The sequence below is a fragment of the Scardinius erythrophthalmus genome (assembly GCF_964197995.2).
Source record: "Scardinius erythrophthalmus genome assembly, chromosome: 6".
Classification (NCBI taxonomy): domain Eukaryota; kingdom Metazoa; phylum Chordata; class Actinopteri; order Cypriniformes; family Leuciscidae; genus Scardinius; species Scardinius erythrophthalmus.
Window position 1 is genome coordinate 18,106,877 of NC_138226.1, and position 18,250 is coordinate 18,125,126.

Here is an 18,250-nt window from a genome sequence, read left to right on the forward strand (position 1 = left end):
TTTGAATCAGTGTAATGCCAAGTCAAAACTCCCCAGCTGCATTGCACTATGGGATGTCTGACGTGTTTATGTTCCCTAATCCGTGTCTGCAGGTTCGAGCAGGAAGATTAACGCAGCGGCCCCATAGTGCAGCACACACCCCGTGCCGTTGTCTTGGCAGCTGCGTTATCTTGGATGCTGCTTACCCTGAGGGAGCGATGAAGAGGATTATTTTGCTTTTTTCTCACTCCCAAATCCTCTCAACAAATGGATTTCTTCTGTAATACATCCACCAAGCAGCAGAGGGAGAAGGCCCCTACTGAGTTCTTTTAGCAACACTACCGTGCTTGCCTCAGTCGCGATAGGCCACATAATAATATAACTTAGATAAACTGTCCATGTGGGGATGTTTGTCAAGCGACAAGCTGCATTAGCACGAGAAACCAGAAGGATTTAATCCTTATTAGATTTAGAAGAATGACCGTAAATGTTTTGGCTACAAATGTTTTATTTGTTTCTCTCACCATTAAAGTTCAGACTCTGATTCCATCCTTTTAGACAATCATAGAAAATCTTGTCTGGGGTATGTGCCAATAAAGAGGCCTTGGCATTCATGATGAAAAGTATATTTAATGAAGAGGTTTTTAAAAAGCAATTACATGTGGCAGCCTACTGAGCTTCTAGACTGTTAATTGGGGGAGCTTGAGCCCGATCTATAATTTTATAACCTATAAACAGTCAAAGCAATAGATAACTGAAAATGTCAAGATAAAATGCTAGAAAGCATAACATTTGTACCCTATAATCACGATAATTGCAAATCCCCTAGTCTTGTGGTTGCTTGTTGAGCTATGGTGAGATGAGCGAAAGAGTGTGCTGTGTTTCTGATTCCAAAGCTGTATCTGTTGGCACCCTGTTCACTGAAGAACTTACAAAATGTCCTGCAAAGATCTCAAAAGACTGTCAGTGGTTTTGAGTCACTTGAAATACACTGAAATCACTTTAGTACACAATATGGTATTTAAGGCACCTACAAATAGATTATATAATGTGTGTGTGTGTGTGTGCGCGCGTGCGTGTGTGTTTACGAACCAGTGAATTTTAAGGCACTTTTGAACAAATGCTGCATTTTTTTTAATACATAGAATATATATATATATTTATTAACTTCTTTTCACTAAATAAATCAATATTTGGTGTAACTAGCTTCCTTCTAGCTACACTTGAACACTACGTAATATCCAAAATAACAGAATATATATAAAATAAAGAAAAATAATTAGTATATATTAAGTATATATTATGCTTTTAACCAAACAGGACAACAAACTAAATTTTGTCTTGCATCTTGGTGTAACTATTGCCTGCCGTCTATGCAAAGCTGTTGACTTCTTGTCTTAATCTTCAGTATATCATGTTCTATTGAATATATGTATAGTCTATTCAGATGTCTACATAACACACTCAACAAATGAAGCAGATGAAAAAAAAAAGTTTAGATCTATCATAGCTTCTTTTGTTCTATTTGTTCTTTTCTTTTCTAATATATATCTAATCAGAAGATTCCGAATAAAATTCACAGGAGCATCATGAGCATCAACATCTCTGGAGCTGGTATCTCCAACATGAGCAGATTTCAGGGGAAAAGACTGAATGGAATAAACCGTGCCGATGGGAGGGATGATGTAAGCGTTTATGTAATCTGCATCTGCGAGATGCACATCACAGCGCCCCCTCGAGGCCACCGCTGCCTCTCAAAGGAATTATGAACAGGATGGATAGTGTGTGGCCATAACCAGAGAACAATAATGCAACCACTACTCCGCTTGTGAAGTGTCTCCCTTAGTTTGGTCTAACATTTCATTTTACATTTTTCTGTACAATACTGTATTTTTTAGCGAATATTAATGTTTTTCAGTTGTTTTCAGACTAGTCATTTAACAATAAAAGACTACACCTCTAAAATGTTTAATGAACGTTGTTATATACCGATGGCAAATTCGAGGCCAATATAATGTTTTGGACATTTGTGGTCATCAATTTCTAAAATTCAATTTAATGTGCTTTATTGGCATGAAAAATGACGGTACATTTGAATTTCAAAACTTTTGTAGTTTAGTTTGCAGCATTAAAAGAAATAATGTTTGAGTAAAGTTTAATAAAAATTGTGCAAGTAATTAAATAACTATTTTAATGTTTGTGGTTTCTGAAGCACATGGTCCAATCGCTGCTGCTTAAAGGCGGGCATTACAGTAGGGCCGTGGCACATGGTCCAATTAGAACATAGAGGGGTGTGGCTTTCTTTCGTTCGATCATTCAGCACCTTGGACAGCAGCGCACACTCAACTGCGGGAGATATTCAGGGTTCGGATCGAGGGTACTCGCCTCCTCTCCTTCCAAATAACTTAGAAGAAAGAAATAGAGAAGGGGATTTCACAGAAAAGCTGTCAGGCCGTCAATTTCCTTTCTTTTCCCGGCAGTTTGTGACCCATTTTCGACGTTGGCTCGTCGCTATACGCTGCTCCTCTGCAGCGTGTCTCCCCTGCGCCTGGGATCCCAAACCACAAACGCTCAGCGTGAGTTTTGGTGTGTACCGATATTGAGTCTTGAAAATAATAATAATAATAAATTCACCAAAGTCGATTGTACTTTGATATGTTTCTGGCATGGCTTCTGAGAATGTTGGCTAGTTGGATGCGGTACCGTCCTGCGTAAGTGCCATGAAGTTTCTTGGTTGTTCTCCAGCCTGGTTCAGGCTTTAATGCGCACTGAACCTCTCTTCGCCTTTCCCCCCAATTCATCTACTTTATTTGTGATCATCAGCCTTGCTTTGGAAAATGAGGTTCTTCTGCGACTTTTTGTGCACATAAAATCCTGAAAGGAAGAAGAAACGAGGAGTCTGAATTCGTCTGAAGCCGCATCATCTCCTATGCCGTTTTAAGCGTCTCGACGGCACGTTTTGTGATTTTCCAAGAGAAACGTTGAAGTGTAAACACAAGGATAAAGATGAAGAAGTTCCGGAAGGTTTTGGACGGGTTGACCACTTCTTCGCCTGTGAATCCAGGCGGATCTCCCGCGTGCGGCAGTGCGGCTGGGACCCCCAGTGCGGCACCAACACCGCGCGATCTGGAGATCCAGGAAACGCTGATGTCCGAGCACTTCCAGATCTGTAAGGTGGGTGCCCCTCCAGATTGTCGCAAAGGGCTTGTCTGTCATTGCAGTAGAGACATGAAGCTAGTTTTGGCAAAGAGGCCTGTACTAATCAATGCAGATGTTGGGAGAACTGTTGTTGATAGAGCCACAATAGAAATTACAGTGCACCAGCAGCAGGCACAATATAGGCTACACAAAGATATAGTGCACAAACAGTGAACCACAGATTGTATACTAATGACACGGACCTTAAAAGGATAGTTCACCCCATAAAAATAAAATTCAGATGTCATTTTCTCAACCTCACAACCATGTATGACTTTCTTTAGTTGAGCATAAAAGAAGATGTTTTGATAAATGCCTCGGTGTTTTTGTTCATACAATAGATGTCAATGGTAACCAAAATGATTTGGTTACCAACATTCTTCAAATCATCTTTTATCTTCTTTTGTGTTCCTCGGAGAGTATAAAGTTATACAGGCTTGGAACAACATGCTGGTAAATTATGACAAAATTTTCATTTTTGGACAAGCTGCCCCTTTAAGTTTCCAGCACTTTTATCATTTACTTACTCTCAAGTTGTTCCAAACCTGTATGAGTTTCTTTCTTCTGTTGAGCACAAAATAAGATATTTTAAAGAATGTTGGTAATCAAACAGTTGACGGTAGCTATTGACTTCCATAGTAGGGAAAAAATATATATACTATGGAAGTCAATGGGGCCCGTCAACTATTCTTCAAAATATCTTCTTTTGTGCTCAACAGAAGAAATAAACTCATACAGGTTTGGAACAACTTGAGGGTGAGTAAATGATGACAGAATTTTCATTTTTGGGTGAACTATCCCTTTAACAGTTGTCTCAGTTGTAAACAGCAGTTAACAGCTCAAAACAAACATGCCGTGGTGAGATTACCTTTCACATCAGCATGACTCTATTGATGTATTGAGGAATTCATGCAAAAAAAAAAAGAAAAGAAAATTCTGTAATTATTTACTCACCCTCATGCGCTATCTATCTATCTATCTATCTATCTATCTATCTATCTATCTATCTATCTATCTATCTATCTATCTATCTATCTATCTATCTATCTATCTATCTATCTATCTATCTATCTATCTATCTATCTATCTATCTATCTATCTATGCTCAGGAGTGAGATGTTCAGAAGTCAAGTGATAGGAAATCAATGACACATCCGAGGTGTCTTCGCTTATATAAAAAGTGAAGGAACCTGTCTTAGTCCCCGGGGTAAGGCTGTGGTTTTTCCTAAAGCTATTTTTAGATTTTTTAAGGGCCTAACGCAGCCGGTCGGGATGGTGGAAACTGACTGCAGCGATTCTGCCTCCACTTGAATCGGTTCGGTTCGAGCTCGAAATTTGGAGTAAATAATCTTTTGTAGAGCGATGTAGGATGGACGTGTGTTCTCCAACATAGCAAATTAGACAGCGGAAATGGGTAAGAATGAACGACCGATAGTAGTACCGTCTGAATGGAAGTGCAGGAATGTATCACGTGCAGAAATTATACTTTATAAAGCTGCTTGTGAAATATTCCCACCGCAGCACATTTATTCACTGCCGACGGGCACACGCCTTGTTTTTACCATAGCGATGGGACCGCGGTGTTGCTATGTTCTCCCCGGGGAATACGGTGAGAGACTCGGGGCTATACAGATCCAACGTCCCCGAGTAATTCTTAGTTTTCATCCCTTTAGTTGGCGCTTATATCCGATTCACATAATGTATTGAAGCTTAACAGATTAGATGTATTAGAATTAATCAGCTAAATAAAATGAGGTAATCAATCAGATATTGTCAGGATGTATTTCCCCACAGAGGTGGAACTTGGGTCATTACTACTATATGCACTGCCGTTTTTTTTTTTCTTCTAACTTTTTAATATACCTGTGTTGTAATTTAAGACTACCTATTTCAATAATAATAATAGCTAAATGTATATAAGAGTTTCATAAACAAGCCCCTGTGAAGCACATGCACTTAAACTAGGTCTATCATGAATACATTGATTTGGAAGAAAATTAACAAGATATAAATAAAGATATAAATAAATAAAGTTAAAGAAAAAAGTTAGCTATAGCTCAGAGAGGGATTGAGAGTTAGCTAACATGAATGTGTCTGCGTAGGTCTTTTAGAAATAGTTAACATGTTCACGTAGTTTGATGTTGAGTGTTTTGCTGCTGTATGAATGTTGAGAGGTCAGTCAGATTTTTAGAATACTGAGTCTAACAGTTTGCACCATCCTAGAGTACACTTCATAAGGCCGTGTGTCCACCAAAGCATTTTAGCCAGCTGAAAATGCCAGTACTCTTCTGAAAATGCTTTGCTGTGGGCGCTTGAGAGTGCTTTTTTCAGTTGAGACACTATATGTGCTAGGCTATATAAGAAATATCCACAGAAGTGTTACTAGTATCTGATTTTTCCAGATAAAAAAGTCGAGAAGTATTTGCAAAGTATTTTCTCTGGCTATTGTTTTCAATGATTTTGTTCCACTGTTGTGCTAGAAAAGACTGTGGGTATTCGGGGTATGGGTCTTGAATGGTTAATATTGGTCAACTTTACTCCAAATCTGCTTCATTGATTTGTGGTGTTCCGCATGGTTCTGTTCTTGGTCTAATTCTGTTTTCACTTTATATGTAACTTTTAGGTTACTTTAGGTTACTTTTAGGTTACATTTAAGTTCTATTTTTCAAAGGCATGGATAATTTACCCATTTTACCTGACGACACTCATATATCTACCTCTATGAAAACAGGACAGGAGGTCAATTGAGTCATTACTAAACTTTTTGCATGATGTTAAATTATGGAATTTTTATTTATTTAAATGAGGCAAAACTGAAATAATCTGGTTTGGACCTCTGATTCCCAAAATCTTTCTAATATAGGGAATCTTGGAGTGCAGTTTGATGACTGTCTGAAATTTGATAAACAGATCAACTCTGTGGTTAAATCCTGTTTCTTTTATCTAATAGCAAAGGTAAAACCGTTTCTGTCATCTAGTAACTTGGAGAAGATTATTCATGCTTTTATTTCTGTAAATCTGGACTATTGTAATTCCTTATGAGCCAATCACTGTTAAATGGCATCTATTATGCCCCCTTTTACAAGATGTAAAATAAGTCTCTGATATCCCCAGAGTGTGTATGTGAAGTTTTAGCTCAAAATACCCCAGATATAATTTTTATAGCATCTTAAAATTGCCACTTTTTGAGGATAAGCAAAAACACGCGTGTATTTTTTGTGTATCCATTTAAATGCAAATGAGCTGCTGCTCACAGTCCCCTTTCAAGAAGAGGGTGGGACTTCAAGAGCTCATGCAACAAACAAACAGAATAATCTCATGCACTGAAATGTCAGCGGTGTTCAGTTCGAACCGGAGTCGGACTATAATGCCTGAGAATATATGCTGCATGGAGATAGATAAGGTATAGTTTAGTTTAATTATGGTTATAACTTATGCTGTCACCTTGCTTTTATCCACTACAAGCCTGTTGTAGCGGACCCCGTCTGAATGATGGCAAAAACTTTATTGATGAGTGTTATGAAGTTTATTGTACATCACACAAAAGATGAAGCATCCGTTTTCACTCCAGAAAATCACTGTTTGAGCTGAATAAAACACAGTACAAGAAGTGCGCATTAAAGTCTTATCCATTAACTCTCTCTCTCTCTCTCTCTCTCTCTCTCTCTCTCTCTCTCTCTCTCTCTCTCTCTCTCTCTCTCTCTCTCTCTCTCTCTCTCTCTCTCGTACATACAACATACACAGCGAATTACACAAAAACACTTGTTACAACTAACAGTAAACAAATATATACAGACTTTATTCCTTTTCGGGGGTTGCTTAATAAACTGGTAAACTTTAAATCTGTAAAACAACTCTTTCATTACTTGTGACCAGTATTGCTCCGGAAGGATCCATCTTTGAGTAACAACTTTTTAGCAAAGCCTGTGTTTTGTATTGTCCCTTTGTATTGACCCTCATTCACAAATCAGTCTGATGTAAAATGATTCACGCAAACAAACGCATTTAGGTATGTGGGGGCGCATTCCCTAAAAAACAAAACAAAAAAACGAATCCACTGCGTCTTCAGTGGCTCTGATGTCAGGAGTACTGTTATGTTCACTCTTACATCCAGCAACAAAATACCTGAGTTGCTTACAAGACATTCTTGTCGCTACAGCCGCTCCAGTGTCGAAACAATGGCGGGCTATGTACAGCTCATTCAGGGTGGGCCTGTGCTAAAACGGCTGTGTCCGTCAACAGTCGTGCGAGAAGCCTGTGAAAAGTGACGTCATTTTGCCCAGAATCTGCAAACGGATTGAGACAGTGCTTATTTAGATTTATGGGGATTTAAAAAAAGCACTTGGTGGATTTTCATCATTATAGGGTGGTTGTGTACACACACTGCCAACACATACTTATGCTCAAACACCATATAAAAGTGAATTTTGCATAATATAGGTGCCCTTTAAATCGCTTACAATTAGTACAGAACGCTACTGCTAGGTGGCTCCTAAGTGTTGGAATAGCTTACATCTTAGATTATCACCTTCGTTGGGCTCTTTTAAAAGAAAATTGAAATTACTCTTAATATCATTAGCATTTGGCTCGACCGATTGATGTAATAAATTGGCTCTTGTTGTCTTTTTATATTTGTAAAATGTTGGTTGCATGCATTGTTTGCTACTGTTTGTGTAATTTTATTACATGCATGATTGTACAGCACATTGTTCAACGTTCTATTGTTTTAATTGTGCTCTATTAATAAATAAAACAAACAAATTTGTTTTTGTCGTCTGTTGCCGTTGTCCCAGCAGGATGTTGCGGTTGGTCGTATTTGTCCCGCCCCTCCTCCACTGTGATTGGACGGCTGTGTAAAAAGTGACAGTGATGCATTTTACCCAAAGTTGAACATTCTACTCTAGGCGGGGGATAAAACGGCGGGCGCTCAGCACTCAGCATGAAATAGTTTCTCAGCGCCTCGTCACGCTGCTGCCATTGTAAAAAAACGCAGCGCTCCCATTGAAAACAATTGGAAAAATACGCTAGCCTCTGGACAAAAACGCTTTGGTGGACACACGTCCTATGAATCGAACGTCTGAAATTTCTTCTTTTTTTGTTAACACACATTGAACAAAAGTAAAATTAAAATTTACATGATACATTTTCATGGTACCCCTTTAATGAAAATGAAATCAGGCCTATACAAGCAGACATAAGCAATGGTGAATTGTACGAGTTATTATTCTATAGACAAGTATAATGCCTCATGGACTGTCAAAGGGGTTGGGTTCTTTGGGATGTTGACTGAGACAGTGCTCTGGAGACTTAGATCTGAAATAGACTGCCGAACACCCTCTCGTGTGCTCAAGAACACACTGTGACACCCATTTCTGGTTATGATCACTCAACTGAATTATGAGCTTTGACAACAACTCCCGTCACGGGCTGTCATGTTTCATGCGTGGTAAAATGTAGATCTCTCTCTCTCTCTCTCTGTTCTGTATACTCCAGGATGGATCTGGCATGCGCACAGTAATAATAGGGTCAAAGGCATAGAGATAAAAAAAAAAAATGTGATTGTGTATGTAACATCATAATGGAAGGTAAAAAACAAACAAAAAACAGCATGGAACTTGTTTTTTAAGCCAATTAGCAATCAGTTTCCGCACTTGCAAATGACAAATCACAAGGTAGATACTGTGGTCTGAATCTGTTAGTGCTCTGTCAACAGTGTTGGCCTCCTCTTCAGTGCTCTGAGACTGCAGTGGCAGCGCTGCTTGTGTTCCAGAGCAGCCCGCTCTGTCTGCATGTATCCTCATCTCTCAACAGGAAAGCTGTGCTCACTCGACCAAAGAGAAACAAGTATCAATTGTATTGTACAGTCTCTATATTGTAGATTGATTTTTTCAATATCAACACTGTTTATAGATTCAGCAGAGTGAATTCTTCTGTCCTTGGAATGTGCTAAACTTCTTGGAGGGTATAACTCTTTTAAAACATTACTGTGTCCATCCAATGGCAAACAAATGGTAGAGTGGAAGATTGTTTTGTTGTTTTTGTTTTATTGACTTTTTGGATTTACAATTTTTTTCTTTGTTTAATATAAGAGTACTGTATATAAATGTATATTAAAATATTCTAGAAAAGCAAAATATAGTGATTGAAATATAGTACTGTTAAAAATAAATTAATACATTTTTCAGCAAGACATTTAATTGTATGAATGATTAATCAAAGAATCCTGCAAAGTATAAGTTTCCATAAAAATATTACGCAGCACAACTTTTTTTCAACATTGCTAATAAGAAATGTTTCTTAAGCACCAAAATCAGCATATTAGAATGATTTCTGAAGGATCATGTGTCACTGAAGACTGGAATAATGGCTGTTGAAAATTCAGCTTTGCCATCACAGGAAATAAATTACATTTTAAAATATGTTAAAATATAAAATAGTTTTTAGTTGTAATTACATTTCACAGTGTTACAGATTTGACTGTTTTTTTCTTTTTTTTTATCAAATAAATACAGCCTTGGTGAGGATAAGAGACTTACAAAAACATTTAAAAAAAATTGTACCAACCCCAAACTTTTGAATAGTAGTATTATGCATTTTTAATCATCATCCATTGTATCTCCAAGATCCTCACAGTATATTTTCTCAATTCAGAGGTTCTGGGCACCCATTCTCTGTCTTTGAGAGGAATGACATCTAAAGATATGTGTTGAAGTGACGTGTAGCTAGTGACTCTTACAGTGTATAGAGATTTATGTCAGTGCTGTTTGAACTGTTTCTCTCTCTTTCTCTCTCTCTCTCTCTCTCTCTCTCTCTCTCTCTCTCTCTCTCTCTCTCTCTCTCTCTGTAACATGTATGTTCTGTTTTGGTTTAGTTTTATTGGCTCCATTCGAAATCACATACTTTCCTACTATATAGGCCTAGTTGACGAAAATCAGTATGTGGCAAAAGAAGTATGTCTGAATTCACAATACTCATAAAAGACTAGGCAATGACCTACTTCTTCTGGTGAGATTCTGAAGTGTGTACATGATGGACACTTTACTATCCCATGAGGTCACGGGAGAGGATTTATGAATGGCAGTGAAGCGATGTAACCGACGCTGGTAGATCGAATGTAGTACATACAGATTACATACACACATTTATACTATATAGAACTTAACTTTTTTAGTGGTCGTGAAGTAATTACTTATTCAGATTAAGTACCTCAAGAGAGTATTTTGGACACAACCATTGTGTTTTGGTTCTGTTTTCCCTGTTCTGGTTTGCCTGTGTTCCCTAGTTAGTTTCCTTGATTGTTAATTAGTTCTACACACCTGTTTCTGTTCAGTTGATTACTCTTCCTTGTATTTAAGCCCTCAGTCTCCCATATTTTATTGTACGGTATTGTTTATGTTATGCGTGGTTATTCCGTGAGCTTCTTCCCTGTGATTCTAGTGGAATTTACTATTAAAGACTCCTTTGATATTCTTTATGATCGTGCACTTACTACAGCCTACACAGCGCCTGACACCCTTACTTCTTTCTATTTATCTCTTTATTTTTTACATCTGCTCAACTTGATTGATTTCTAACGGTATCATTTGTTTGAACCTTATTGTTATTTCTTTCCATCATTTAAACTCTGTGTCGTCTCTCCAGTGACTGAGCAGGGCTAAGGTAGTTAATACTCCAAACAGCTCTGTGCTTGTAATCACCCATAAATGAATAGCCCTATTCAGTCAATCTATATCCTCTAAACCTTTTTCCACTCCACTTCTCTGATGCCCCTTCATTTTCTCTTGTTGTACTTGAGTGACTCGCACAAAAGAAGAAAATGGAAGAACACATTTTTTTCAGAGGATTTTGTGTTTCTGTGTATTTGTGCACGTACGCATCTTTTTCGATTTTAAGGACTTAAAAAATACTGCTAGTCGCTGTTACATAAAATAATAAGCCTACATAATGTATTTAATTCAAATTCTTAAAGCTGTTAAATTGTCAGAATTTCTATGGAAGCCTGTTGCTACATCACAGTAAAAAAATTAATAGTCACATTAAAAGTGATGTAATATTTGTTTTAAGTCATATTGTAAGATATAAAGCCAAAATTACAAGAAATTGTCATGCTGTGATACAAGTCACAACTGGAAGTTAAAAAGAAGTCACATTGCGAGATATAGAGGCAGTTTCCTGGACAGAGATTAAGGCCTACTCCTGGCTTAATTTAAACCCTGTCTGGGAAACCGCCCCATAAAGACACATTCTGAGATATAAAGTTGTAGTTTGCAAGAAATTATTTTGCAATTATGTTGCAAGTGTGAGATAAAAAGCTATGCAGAGGCGTAAACAGATTTCTAACAGCCTTCTGATAGACAACTGTGCGCTTTATTTGTCACTCTCCTCAGGCTTGATAACCGTAACATGTATATTGACAGTGAAAGTGAAAGAGACAAATGTAATGTCTGGCTAGAATTGTGCTTTTGCTTCAAACGGCGTCCAGTGCTCACTTAAGAAGTTGTTTTCTCACCTCCATGTTGACCTCACTGCCAACATTCATCAATATTTGTTTCAAGTCCATGATGATATCACCTCCGACAGATGCGTTCATTTGTGATTGGCATCCTTCCATAGCTTCCCTTTCCAATGACTTCAGCATTTAACAGTCTGCCGCTTTGGATAGGCGAGTGATAGCTTATATGTCTGTAGACGGAAATCCAGTTAGGCACGTGCACATGCACGCTCAAGTACACAATGGCTTGTAAGCTCAGTAATTGCATTCTAAGTCTCGCTCTTAGCGCAGCTTGAAGCCCGCAGCATAAACAGCAGCAGGGTTCAAACAAGCTGCGCCCACACATTCCGTTCAAGTGACGTTTAGAGACATATTATGCACATACACCAGCTCTAACAAAGACAAGATGGGCAGATGGATGCATTAATAGTCCTATTGTCATTCAAAGGACAAGTACTTTCAATTAACCTTCAGGTTGTACCGTGTTTGTTTTCAATCTCTTGGTACTTTGGACTGGTTTTTGACTGATCGTTTTGTTTCTGTCATATTCTGTTATGTGAGTGCAGGATGATGGTCTGGTTTGTAATTGATTGGTGACAGAGCTGCTTTTAAAGTGGGCTGTTTGCCCTCATGTGGCTTCACCGGGGCGATGACACACTTATTGACCCAATAAAAGAGCCTCATTTCTCTTATCTGGTATCAATCTCCCTCCCTCCCTCCCACCACTCACTTCTTTCTGTCTTCCTCCCCTTCACTCAATTGTTTTAAGGTTTTTTGTTGGATTTGAGGCTTAATACAGTACCATTTCAGGCTGATTGAACCAGATTTCTGATAGAGAATGGTTAGAATCCTGCTCTGTTTGTTTTATTCTTTCCTTATTTGTAGTTATCTTCCTCATTTCATATATATATATATATTATATATATATATATATATATATATATATATATATATATATATATATATATATATATATATATATATATATATATATATATATATATTCAGTATATGTAATTGATTTTGTCTTATGAGAATGCTGTTTGTCTGGGTTTCTTCCTCTTCTCATTCTTTATTTTCATTGTCTCTTTATTTTCTTTCTTTTATTCAGATGTATTTTCTCACAGGCTCTAACCCCTCATAATGTATTATGAGTCAGATTGCATTATAGTTCATTTTTGTCTTTGGAAGGTTATTATTCTTGACAGACCTTAAGCTGAGACCACAACAAGCTTTTAGTGTATGTGTGTGCCTCATATTTATGTGTGTTTCCATACTTGCTTTTTACAGTCAGAAAAAAAGAGTTTTTGTTAGTTTTTGAAGTTGTTGTTTTTTTTTTCACCAAAGGAACTTTCAGTCGGCTTATTATAGGCATGGTCCTGCTTGAGCAATCTGAGGTTAAATGATTTGCTGAAGGGAGCAATCCTCAGTACTGTACTTCTCCAGTCACCAAATAACACATCTTTGAAAGAGCAACCTCTGAGCAATAAATCTATCCTCTGGGATCCCAGGGATTGAACCTTAGACCCCAGAATGAAAAACTAGGATCCTACACCTAGTCTCAGCCTCAGATGGACTACCCATGAAACATTCATGAACAAGCTTATGTCACAAAAAGAGCTTTCTGAAATTGTCAATAGCTGGATTTGCTGTTTGGGAGTTATGTCACTGAGTATTTGAAGGATAAGGATTTTATTTGAGGCAGATAGTAGCGAGTGAATCAGATTAGTTTGAGTTATTTACATTTACATTTATTCATTTAGCAGATGCTTGTAATTAAAGCGACTTGCAAATGAGGAGTGCAACATAAGCAATTCACTCTTAAATGAGATGTTCTGCAAAGCGAAGTACCAAAGTTGCTCAGAATTTTTTATTATTATTATTATTATTCATTTTATTTAATTATTTTATTTAAGGTAAGTACACTTTTATTTTTTCCATATTTATTTATACATTTTTATACACTTCATTTTTTTATCTTTTTATATACCTGAATAGTTGTATAGAATCAATTTCCTGTAATAAGTTGCTTTAAGTAAACGTGCCTACTAAATGATTATTTACAAAGTGCAGCAGTACTTTAGTGTTACTTTATGGCTACGTTCACACTGTAATTTTTCTGGGATTGACAATCCCTTTTACTCAAAGGTGTGAGTCTCGAAATGAACTGTTCACACAGCAATTTACCGTAGTGTCTCAAAAACTGTCTGAAAATGCAATGGGAGTCAAGCCCGGATTCTCTTACCAGTAACCATAGCAACAGTGACCAAAGTAATATCAAAGATGGCAATGTCCCTAAAACTGAAAAGTCTTATCACTTTTGACACCGCAAGAGTCCAATGGATCCACGAGTTCATTCGTCAAATCTTCATTAACTGACAACAGCGTTTGTTATTTGAGTGGAGAGCGGATCATTTGAGTTGCGCGTGGAACACAAAACTAATGGGAACTGCTCCGGTGGAGAAAAGTGACTGGATCTAAAACCTTCAGATGAAACACAGCTTATAGAGTATCTCGGCCGTAGTAAATTTCTGAAACCACATGTGAAAATCCACATCACGTGGTAGACACGTGTTTGTGCAGCGCAGAGTGGCTCTCTTATATGACGTGACAGACAACTAGCTGTCCAGTTCAGTTGCGTTCACACAGTACATGTTTTCCAAGAATGTGGTTGAGAGTCCTGAAAATTTACGGGTGTGAGTTTAGTTATAGAATGCGGTTGTCTCTCCCGTAAATAACTGAACTGTGTGTGAACATCACCGAATTAAGGAAACAAATACAGAATTGACAGCCATAGTCGTTTGTAGGTGAACATAATTTTGAAATTGAGATTTGAAGTATGAATACAACCATCTCATACCTATATCTCAGGCTTTAAAGGTTCAAAAGTTACTCAAAAGTTCAGAGTCTAGATGTTTCTTTTCTGGCTGAAGGACTAAGAGGATGTAGCTCTAGCTTCATGCGTATGAGTCATACTGTACATCACAAAGTGCCAATCTGGAAGCTTCTCTTCCTGAAGCATGTACGGATCATCTGTGGGATATTAAAGGCATAGAGCTTATCAGGGAACAGCAACAGAGTTTCTCCACCAAATGTATCAGGCAGCTCTGAGAGATTTGCTATATATGACCACAGAAGTTTATTGTACAGAAAGGCATTTTGTCTTGTTTTAAATATTGGATTTTCGGAAATGAAAACGCTGCAGTTGAGAACGTATTGTGTGTTCATTTTTAGAATGGAAAAACAATTGTTAATATAACAACAAATTTGTGTTTAAATTGTAAAATATATTTTGTCCTGTTATATTCCACTACTTGTCATGTCTTGTGTATGTCATTCAATGAAATATGTCTTGACATATTATTTTATTTTGTCTATCGGGAATTGATTGGATTGTTGGATCATTGTGGTTTGCTATTATCCGTTATTTTGATGAAATATTATGAGGGCACAAGAATAAAAAAAACATAATAATTCACAGATAAATCATTTAAAATAAATACTGTAAAATTCAGAAAAAAAAGAGAAATTGTCTATTTTGATTTCATAGTGATTTTAATGTACACTATGTATATATTAGGGCTGTAAAAAAAATTCTGCGATTCAATATTTTCTGTTTAACACATTCATTTTCTTTATTGCAATTAACACACATAGTTTTTTCCCTGGCATCCTTTGTCTAGTGTTACAATATATGATCACACTATCTGGGGACGGTCCACATGTAGGCATATCCTATGATCAACCAATCATTCAATCAAGTAATGTAATGCTAAGATCAATAAAGCATGTTAAGATGCAAGAGAGAACTCTATTTACTGTTTGTCACATTTATATTATATTATATTACATGTATGCTAACCACTACATCACAGCTTTGACTCATTTGTTCCTTAATATTTCATGTTTGTGCTCTGACATATAAGTGTGTGTGTACAAAAGGCAGCATTAATAGTTTCCTCAATACATTTTTAATACATGCTGCATTAATGATTTCAACAGACATTTATATAGACCATCTTTTGCTTACACTGTGTTATATTGCATTGCAGCAACAGATCAATGCCGTGTTGTATATATAAATAAATAAGTGTGTGTGCGGAGAGGGTATTATATGAATGGAACTGATGTCGACAGTCCATCCAAGAATATTTGGGAGAGCATATGACAAGACCAGTTGTTCTGCTAAAACGATAACGTGCAGTGTGTGTGTGCGTGTTTGCGAAAGACACAGTTCGAGTGTGAGAGTGAGATCTGCAGTCTTGGGCACAGAGCGGAGCATGGGAGCGCTGGATGTGTGGTCTATTTTTAGATTGGGGTCTAGACTCGCCCGCCCCTCTGAAAGAAAAGGCTGAGTGAATAAACGAGAAAGAGAGTTCATTGTGTGTATGTGTTGGAATATTTATATATTTATATGGAACGATGGAGAAAGAGTGGTTTAAAATGTAATTAGATAGAGATAGATAGAGCTAGAGGAAGAGCGAGAGACCCTTGCTCAGTGTTCTGGAGAGTTCTGTAACATCAGTGCCACGCAGGTCTATTTACTGCATGTTGCTCTCCTCCTTCCTGTGCCTTTCCAATGTAGAATTAAACATGTTGTCGACTACAAACCGAAAGCCAAAATTAAAGGCCAGAGATATAGAATGAGAAAGAAAGAGAGAGAAAAAGAGAAAAAAAAGATCTTCTGGCCATGAAATATGAATGAGGCTTTAAAGATTGGGGCCAGTAGATGTATTTTTCATCCTCTCTCTGTACTATGTATATTTAATGGCAAATGACTCTCTTTGCAGCTCGTATGGGGCCTGTATACCCCGCCACACACACACCCCGCCTTTATGCGTGGATACAGGGAGGCTCCTCGTCTCCTTCCTGTCACAGGTCACATTGCCCTGCTGGGACAGACAGGAGGTCAGTGCCCCCTTGTGTGTCAAGCTCTTCTCCAACCCATGATTAAAGGCTGCAGAGCTGCCAAACCCCGACCACCCGCCCCTACTCCAGCTGTGGGAGACGGGTTTATGTGTGTGTGTTTGTGTGAATGTGTGCTTGTGTGTTTGTGTATCTCATTAAAGGAATAGCTGTTTTCAACCTAATGTCTGTGTACCACATCTGCTATATATATATATATATATATATATATATATATATATATATATATATATATATATATATATATATATATATATATATATATATATATACAGTATATATATGTATACATTTGTGCTGTAGCTTTTATCTGCACTTTTTTAAAAACTTTATGGTACATTTTGGAGCTTGACAGAACTTGTTCTTTATAGGCTGTCATTGTATTTAAACGAGAAGACTGAAAAATATATATATTTTTGGGTGAGTAAATGACAGAATTTGTATTTTTAGGTGAACTATCCCTTTAAATGTTTAAGGGCCAGATTTACTAACAGCTTGTGCCAGCGTAAATCGTCTTTTGCCATCAGGATTTACTAAAGACACGCAGTGAAAAAATAGCGCTGAAAAGGCGTAGACAGGGCTATTTTTGCGGCTGAAATGATCTCATGTGCAGTTGTAGGAGTTTCCCTTTCAGACATAAAATTTATGGGAGGAGAGTATTTAAATGAATCATGCAACGCGATTTACAAAGGTTTGCGCTAGTCAAGTTACTGGTATTTGCGCCATTATTTACCGTAAAAAAAAAAAGCATGTCTTAAACCAGACGCTAATTTGCGCTGATGTTAGTAGATTGCGTTGGTCATTATGGAAATGATCTGATGGCTTCATCTGTGTTCTTTAATTTGCGCGTCGTCAGTAGATCACGCACAGAACTTTCCACTCCCATCTGCGCTTTTTTAGAATTGCACTCTTAGGCTTATTTGCCTTGTTTAGTAGATCTGGCCCTAAATGTGTTATATGGTCGATACAGTGTGTTTCTATTATAAGTGTATACTTACTATAAACACATTTCCCATTTGTTTATGTTTGGAACAGAATTTAAATTAGCCTCTTCTGTGTAGTAATTGATAGTGTGCCACAGATACAGTATTTTATGGTTTTTATGAACTGACTCTGCCCTTCTTTACAAATATGAGCTGATAGAGAAAACCCCTAAACACAATCTGTCACTTACTGTAATTCCTATTAAAACATTCACAGAACAAGAAGTCACAAAGCCATAGTTCAAAAACCATTGGGGCAGTATTAATGTAGCTGTAGATATTTCCATTTTATTCATGGCTTCACATCAGTTTTACAAAAAGAAGTATGGGTTGAAAGAATACCAGCAGCATTACTGGAAGTATTTAATTCATTTTTGTATTATCTAGCAAACTGCAAGACAAAGAGAGGGGCAGATACACACAGCTTGAAGAAGCTGATATAGCCCGTATGAATGACTTGGAGAAATGGAGAGTGGGGGTGGGGAGGTTCATTTCAGGCTTGCTCCTTGGTTGGCACAAAAGCATGCTACGGCACGCTCAAACACACATGATATGCGGTCCTGGCCTGATTCTCAGCATTAACACAACTTTTTTCAGGGTTGTGACAGCTAGACGTGTGGTGTGACCACGTTTTGATTCTGCAAGTGTGAATGAACAAGATCATTCGTATGTT

General features: G+C 37.4%; 1 protein-coding gene across 1 annotated transcript in view; it reads left to right on the forward strand.

The window, feature by feature from the left end:
- Positions 1-2,985: 2,985 nt before the first annotated feature.
- Positions 2,986-18,250, forward strand: part of stxbp5l (syntaxin binding protein 5L) — a gene marked incomplete at its 5' end in the record, with an annotated part of 144,983 nt that continues 129,718 nt past the window's right edge. The window contains one exon of the mRNA XM_081369643.1: positions 2,986-3,153. Within this exon, the coding sequence (XP_081225769.1) occupies positions 2,986-3,153 (168 nt within the window). The remainder of the gene's footprint in view (positions 3,154-18,250) is intronic.